We start from the raw sequence: 8,691 nt of genomic DNA, 5'->3' as shown, positions 1-8,691 counted from the left end.
CGTATTATAAATATAATTAAAAATTATCAAACAAGATCTACAATAAATATTTTTAAAAATTATTCAAAAAATATAAACAATTGAAAATAGACATAAACTTTAAAAAAGAAAAAAAAATAAGACGGAGAAAGTAAAAACAAACAAACAAAAAAAATTACCCACTAAAAATAAATGCCACCACAAGATCCCTGCCACCGTGGCCCTCACCCTCTCCTGTAACATGCCCCACCACCAAAGAAATTATTTAGTGTACTAGGAACATTAAATAATCTTTCGTTTGTGTCCAAATTCAAGTCACATAATATGCGTGATGGTGCGGCAGCGAGAGCACAAAGGGTGATTGTGAAAGAGTTTTTGAAAAAGATCCTGAATTACTAAAATCTGGGATAATGAGGATTGAGAACGCAAACGTAATGCGAATGTCGAAATTCACATTGTTTTGAAATTCACCTCACATTGTTTTGAAATTCAATTTATGTGCTTAATTTTGGACCCTACACCACTTAAGGCACACCACATGGTGGCGACAAGAAGCACTGAATAATTTTTCCCCACCACCCCCTTCCCTCCCTCCCCCACTCCGTGAACGGTTATGGCGCACTTAAAATAAACACTCCGACTCTCCCTCCCTCCCTCACGTCCTCCCCGCTTCCCCTCTCTCTCTCTCTCTCTCTCTCTCTACAACTCCCTTTCTCTCTCTCTATTTCCCTCTCTCTCTATATTCTCATCCCATTCCTATACATACACAATCTCCATCTGAATCTCAAGCGCCCAGAACAACAACAAATTAACGATGAGAGAGATCCTCCACATCCAAGGCGGCCAATGCGGGAACCAAATCGGGTCCAAGTTCTGGGAGGTTATCTGCGGCGAGCACGGCATCGAGCCCGATGGCCAGTACAAGTCCCTCGACGCCGACCACACGTCGGAACTCCAGCTGGAGCGGATCAACGTGTACTACAACGAGGCGTCCAACGGGCGGTACGTGCCCCGGGCCGTGCTCATGGATCTCGAGCCGGGCACCATGGACAGCATCAGATCCGGCCCGTACGGGAAGATCTTCCGTCCCGATAACTTTGTGTTTGGGCAGTCCGGAGCGGGGAATAATTGGGCCAAGGGGCACTATACGGAGGGCGCGGAGTTGATCGACTCGGTGCTTGATGTTGTCAGGAAGGAGGCCGAGAATTGTGATTGCTTGCAAGGTGATTTTTGTTATTTTCTTCGTTTCATCATCACTTACGTATGTTTGTATGTATGTATGGATGGATGTAAGTATGTGTGCGCATATGAAATTCATGGAGGTGTGGATAATTGTGTGTTTATGTATTGTTAATGGACATGTAGATGATGGATTGTTATGATCATATATGTAGGTTATCATGTATGCGTTGTATGGGGATGTGTATATGTCCGTGTGTGTTCACATCTCATGTACAATTTGATTTTTGTATGCTTGCTATTATATCTCTATTACTCGATTCACAATTTATCGTGAAGTCTAGTGACACTCCCGTTTTTGCAACCAAACTTGCAACCAATTTGTCACATTAATATATAGGGTATATCATTTTGATAATTGAAAACGTTCACATTATAGAGCACGTCGAAAATAATAAGAATATGAACATTCATGTTTACAGAATGTCGATAAATATATGATCAAAACTGAAAACAAACTAACTCACACAACAAATAAATATGTCCTGATCATGTAGTATCAAAATCAGATAAATATGAATTTTGGCATGACTAATATTTTCGACGCTTGATGAGGTGAACGTTTCGATCATCAAAATGATGGAACCTATATGCTAATGTGACAAATTGGTTTTAAAATGGGGCTGTGAATAGACTTCCCATGATTGATTTATTGTTGGTGCCAAAAATGGATATAAACATTTGTATTTATGGCTGTATGCATCTAGCCATGTAGCTTGTGTAAGAAATGTATGGAGATGTAGATATTTTTCTGTGTCTGTAGTTAGACTTGTACGTGATGGATTATGCGGAGATATGTATCATGTATGCCATGTATGGATATATATTTAGGTTTGCGTTCTTCACATGTACATTTTGATTAATATGCTCATTATTATCTCTGTCACTTGGTTGGTTCTATTTTGTTAATGGAATTAATATTTTGGAGGATACGAGTTCTCTGTCAGGCTCGTTTATGCATTAAAATATTAGGTCATTTTGGTATGATAATGATAACAAGATTCTGTTAGTTACATTGATCTGATTGAGGTCTGAAGTCTATAGACGGTATCCCATTCATGGAATTGAAATCTTGCCGGATCATGTGTTTTCTGTTTGATTCAAGTTACCTTTTTAAATGCATTGCAATTTATTGGTGGTTGTCAATTTCGAGATGTATGTCATGGCTTCTTTTACCTCGACTTCATTGCATATTTATGGATTCGATTCCTCTCTATCCATCTTATACATGCCTATGCGTGTATGTGTGTATCTACGCAATGTATGGACTATGGATATTTATGCTTGTTTTTTGAGTTCGTGACGCATTTAATTAACTAGCGCCTTGCCCGTGCGTGAAATACTTTGATGATACTGGTCTAGACACTTGAGTTATAAAAAAAAATAGTCCGATTGTAATACCGATTTGATTAAGACGCTAAACTTCAAGGGGCATTTTGTTTCTGGAATTATATATTTTGGCAAGGATCATGTGATTTCATTGGATTCTACTTACCATTTTAGCAGATCTCGTGGTTGTCAAGATCTGAGTCTGTATCATGCCTTCTTTTACCCTTGATTTAAGCCTGTGTACGGTTCTGAAATCTCTCTCTCCCTTCCACGTTCCATCCTCTGTATCAATTAATAATTATCATACTCTGTTGCCACGTCCCACGACCGGACCACATATGCTGATAGAATTTTGTATTCGGTCCTATTCATTTCTTTGTCAGATGGATAGTTCAGTTCTTGGACTTCAATGATAATAAACTAATTAAGGAATCTTTTTTTTATTCATTTTTTTGGGCCAATGTTTTGAACTGGAAGCTAGACTGGTGCATTATCATCATTGATTGCAGTTGGAATAATGGTTTATTTTTAAGCCAAAAGCGATGATATGCAATGCTGTTTTTACCCCTTTCCCCACTTTTCAATCTTCTTATGTGCATCTTGGTTTTGCTCTAGAATTGTATTATTGTATTCTCTAATATATTTGACTAGTATCTATTAATGTACTAGACTTCACTGTTTTGAGGGAAAAATTATTGGGTGCTTTGAAGCAGTATCACGTGGTGCCCCAACCCTTGAGAACCATACATTCACGTGGAGTCGAGGACTAATGTATGCTTCTCACATGAATAATTACTGGGGCAACAGGCTGTGGTGCCCCAAGATCACAAATAATTACTCGTTGCCCTGTTGCAGCGCGTTGCTGGAATCCATCTCAAACTGCTCTGCATACCAATGCTGCAATTAATAGCTGATGGCACCATCTGTTCTTTTATTGGCAGTCCCTTTTTGGTATGTTAAATATGTGTTGATAAGGCCGAGCCCTGTTATGGTCCCCGCCAGTTTGGCCTTGACGCTCGTTTTGTGTATCACCACACGTGACATATTAAAATCATGCATTAAGGTTTTGATCACTATAGTACTATATTTATAATTGTCTAATGGTCTAGAAGTTTATCATTGGCATGCAGCAATCTTATGCAGTTATGCTGCGAGCAATGTTACTTGGATGTCTTTCAGTACATAGTGGTTCCTCCTTTTCTTGACTTATCTTACACTAGATATTGGATATGGTTGATGTGGTTCAGAAGGAGATGTGTTCGCTTGGACATTTTCAATGGTCCAGCTATGTTCATGAGTAGAACAATACAGGTTTAATCAATATGCATAGATGCAGAGTTGCAATTCTAGACATGGGAAAGGGAAGCCGAGCTTTTATGTTTACATCTTGTTAAATTGCCTAATGTCTGTTGTACATGGCCAGGTTTCCAGGTATGTCACTCGCTTGGAGGAGGCACCGGTTCGGGCATGGGAACCCTGTTGATCTCGAAGATAAGGGAGGAATACCCAGACAGAATGATGCTCACATTCTCTGTTTTCCCTTCACCAAAGGTTTCCGACACGGTTGTTGAACCCTACAATGCCACCCTCTCGGTGCACCAGCTGGTAGAGAATGCTGATGAATGCATGGTCCTTGACAACGAGGCACTCTATGATATTTGTTTCAGGACATTAAAGCTCAGCAATCCAAGCTGTGAGTACTCTCTTGTGTATACTCGATACTAGCATAGAAAAAACTAAACGCTATTTGAAGTAGAAAAATAGGAATTAACTAAAATACTTGAGTGTTGCGGGGAAATCAGTAGTTTGGTTTCTGAGATTTTCTTAAGTCACCACACACACCTTGTCAAATTCCATTCACCCCACTTATGCAGTCTTCTCTTCATTTCTAAGTGGGATTTCTAAATGTCCCAATTCCCAGATTGTTGGTTTTATTGGAAGCCAGTGTTTTGAACTGTTTTAATTTTTCAAAACTATGCTTATTGATGGCTATTATCATATTCATCCCAATACAGTTCAGCTTGAATATTCTTGAAATTATAGTACATCTCCTTAAGAAGTTCGAGTTTTCAAAAGACTTGAGAAATATGGGTTGAAGAGAGTGTATAACTGTCACCAACCCAGAGCATGCTAAGAAATTTATTTGTTGCATTTTCTCTTTGCAGTTGGGGATCTTAACCACTTGATCTCTTCAACCATGAGTGGGGTAACTTGCTGCCTTCGATTCCCCGGCCAGCTGAACTCCGACCTCCGAAAGCTAGCCGTGAACCTAATCCCATTCCCACGCCTTCACTTCTTCATGGTGGGATTCGCACCCCTCACTTCCCGTAGGTCCCAGCAGTACGCCTCCCTCTCTGTCCCAGAACTGACTCAGCAAATGTGGGACGCCAAGAACATGATGTGCGCCGCTGACCCCCGCCATGGCCGCTACCTCACTGCCTCCGCCATGTTCCGTGGGAAAATGAGCACCAAAGAAGTCGACGAGCAAATGATCAACGTCCAGAACAAGAACTCGTCCTACTTCGTGGAGTGGATCCCGAACAACGTGAAGTCGAGCGTTTGTGATATCCCCCCTATCGGAATGAAAATGGCATCCACGTTTGTGGGCAACTCGACCTCAATTCAAGAGATGTTCAGGAGGGTGAGCGAGCAGTTCACTGCTATGTTCAGGCGCAAGGCGTTTCTGCATTGGTACACTGGGGAAGGGATGGATGAGATGGAGTTCACGGAGGCCGAGAGTAACATGAATGATTTGGTGGCGGAGTATCAGCAGTATCAGGATGCTACGGCGGAGGACGAGGGAGAGTACGAGGAGGGTATGGAAGAGAATTATGAGGCGTGAGAGCTGCAACAATGGAATTTGATTTCCTAAGTTTTTGCTTTATCTACTACTCTACTAGTACTGCTATCCATCTGGGCGTCTTTCTTTTTCCTTTGTTGGTTTTGGGTTCTGTTCCATTTTCATCATCTTTTCCTGTCAAACATGTGGTTTTCTCGTTGTTATTATACTTTCCCTATTGGCGATTTGGATGTCATTGTTTGTTTTTATTAATTCATTTGGGCCAGTAAGATTTGCTATTGTAGAATGAAGCCAGAGTGATATATTCTTGTTCCTGTTCCTGTAGAAATTCCTTCTATTTTGTGAACTGGTCTTTTCCCGCAAGCGAGCAACAGCTCAAGTTTCTTTCCTCCTGAGAATTTTTTATGAATGGATGCGAGAAAACAATATCCGTCCGTTTGGAACTTGTGGAAAAAAAAAAGGAAAGAAAAAGAAAATTTAGTTAAGGAAAAATGTGAGGAGAATATATTATTGTGCTCAAAACTTGATTTTATTTCTAAATAAAACATGGGGAGGAATTTTTTTTAGTTTTCTTTCCATTTATTCCAAACCTACCTGGGAAAATTACTTCGTCACTCTCTCTTCTAGTTTTTCTTTTACTCTTTATGTTATTCTTTTCCTTTATCAGTTTCTAGTTTTATATTTACTAGTAACATTTTTGTCAAAAACATTTTCCCTCATTTTCTTTCGTTTGCAAAGTAAACGTCGAAAAATACTCCTCCGACTTGCTTTAGGATTTCGAAAATTTTCCCCTTTCTTCCTTTTCAAGAATTGATTTTCACACTCTCTTTTTAGCCACCTGCACTTTTTTTTTTTGTAATTATCAATTTGAATTTACTATCTTGTCTTTTATTCAATACATTTTTTCACACATTTATAGACACTATTGTTAATTTATGTGAATAAAAACCAAAAAAAAAAGAATGTGAGTGGCTGAATGGCAAGTGTGAAAATCATTTTCCTTTCTCTTTTAACTTTCAACAGAGATTCTAAAGGCACAACTCAAGTCATGTGCATCCCAAGTCTGGCAACCGGTTAAAGGCTTTGTCATGTGGTTTGGTTCATTTTGGTAAGTTTTGTCAGATTAGAATGGGAATGATTAAACTTCGTTAAATGAGGGGTGAAAAAAGATTCCCTTCTAAAATAAAAGATTTTTTTTGTCGTTCGTTAATCATAATCTATTCTATTATATTCTAAGTGATTTAGAGAGGAGTTTGGGTACTTAAAAAAATCGAATGCTACCCATATGCATAGTCAACTCTATTTAGTGGTCTAGCTGTAGAGTTGTTTCTCTGTTATCGAAAAAAATATCTAAATTTTAAGTATCTTCTAATACTATTTAAATTACGCCTACATAGAATATGCAAAGCACGCAAGAACACAGTTACGCGAAGGCAGAATTATTAGAGGAAAAGGTGATCTATTCAAAGAGAGAATCAATTTCAGTGGAAAAACTAATAATTAAACGTACGGAACTACTAGTAATATAAAGAAAGGAATTTACTGAGAAAATACCCAAGTGAAGACTGAAAATTGATGAAAGCATGAGAGTATTTTCATGAGATTTCATACTAAACTAGGAGTATAGTATCGTATACGGCTATTTATATTTAGAGAGAGAGAGATAGGCATCAGAGTCATGGAAGTATGAGGAACGAACATCGCTCGCCCTTAATTAACGAGCTTCTCATCATCCGAAATTAGCCTCATCACTTGCACAAAACACATCAAACACTAGTAGGAGAGAGAGAGAGAGAGAGAGAGAGAGAGAGAGAGTGATTAGAATAATAGTAGTATTTGACTGGGGGTTGAGTGGCGTAATCCCAAGTGGGTTTGGGAAGAAGAGAGCTTCTCTTCGCTTTTATAATCGGAAATTTGCAGCTGCGTCTCAAACCCTATTTCCGATGGACGCTCAGGATTGATTCATCTGTGACTGTCTGTTTTTTTTTTTTTTTTTGGACTGTCTATGACAAATAGTATGGGTAAACAAAAAGGAATATCGAGTGTCAGAATCCTATTGGTCTTTTTTTACACCATTACACCCGCATAAAAGAGTCACATGTGAAATTTTTGAATGTCGGGTGGGTACCACGTCACATGGTTGACGTGGTGTCCGAGCTCATACATTCAAGCTGTCTAAAAATATACTGAACGGCTCAGATTGAAACACTCTTTCTCCTCTCTACTCCACACTCTCTCTCCTCTTTTTCTTTCCAAATTCGAGCCGTCCAAATCGAAATGGATGGCCTGTATGTACCGAGCGAGCACCACATGATACCCGCTCGGAACTGAAAAATTTCTCGAAAGGAAGATATGGATCTAGGAGGGGATTTGCCAATTTCGCACAATGCCAAGGGCATAAACGTCATAGCAGGAACAAAACAAGTTGATCGAACATCAATAAAAGTTTGATGGAATCCTATTTTTCTAAAGAGAAATAAGTGGGTCAGAGTTGGATAATATGATAAATTGAAAGAATATCGATGTTCGATGAACTTGATTTATTTGCATAGACCTTAAACACATCAAAACTTACAAAATAAACATTTTACATCGTCAAATGAACCCGTAATTGTTCCGTTTTGACGTCACATGAGGGATTGCATGTGGAAACATCTCATGAGAGAGGATCTCTTTATCTAGAGTCTTTCAAGTGCACCAATTTCTATGAATCACCAACTTTCTCATTGCCAAATGCTGGAGATAGCTACAATGCATACAAAAAATTGTACTCCTTTTCGCTAGAGTAATATGCAGATGATTTTTGGGAAATGATTTTACCACTTTCTTTTTTGTTAATGCCACTCCCCCTGCAAGTGTATTTTTTGTTGTTAACGCCACTCCCCTTGCAAGTGTATTTTTTCACAAAAAATACACTTGCAGGGGAGTGACATTAACAAAAAAAGAAGTGACAAAATCAGCAGCCTGATTTTTTTTTTAACTCAAGTCTTCGGGTCACCTTACGAGCATCTTGACTAATTCTGAAGACTCAATCTTACAATTCACTTGAGGAGAGCCTAATTAGAGCCGAAATAAGTAGTAATTAATAAAAAATAAAAATCTTAACGGAACGCAGCCTAAGTTATTACCGCAAGCGGATGTTACTCCATCCATGTAACACATGTGACCTCCATTATAGACACAGTAAGCCCCAATATGCAATGGGATTTCACCCTTCAATTGCACCAACATTACTTAGGTCCCGTTCCAGAACACCTTCTTAAAAAATAAGTACTTATTTCACATTTTCAAACTCAAAAATAAGGTAAATGAAAAATAATTTTTCAAATTTTTTTTTGCATCGT

At 38.7% G+C, this 8,691-nt stretch overlaps 1 protein-coding gene across 1 annotated transcript; it reads left to right on the top strand.

Annotated features, from left to right (window-relative positions):
• The first annotated feature begins 412 nt into the window (after positions 1 to 412).
• On the top strand, positions 413 to 5,693 carry LOC131334466 (tubulin beta chain-like). The gene is made up of 3 exons (XM_058369494.1): positions 413 to 1,202; positions 3,971 to 4,240; positions 4,713 to 5,693. Exons 1-3 carry the CDS (start codon positions 794 to 796, stop codon positions 5,387 to 5,389), a joined length of 1,356 nt encoding a protein of 451 aa, XP_058225477.1. The 5' UTR covers positions 413 to 793; the 3' UTR covers positions 5,390 to 5,693.
• Positions 5,694 to 8,691: the final 2,998 nt, after the last annotated feature.

Source organism: Rhododendron vialii, chromosome 7a (genome assembly GCF_030253575.1).
Source record: "Rhododendron vialii isolate Sample 1 chromosome 7a, ASM3025357v1".
Lineage (NCBI taxonomy): Eukaryota > Viridiplantae > Streptophyta > Magnoliopsida > Ericales > Ericaceae > Rhododendron > Rhododendron vialii.
This window is presented reverse-complemented; position numbering and strand designations above follow the sequence as displayed.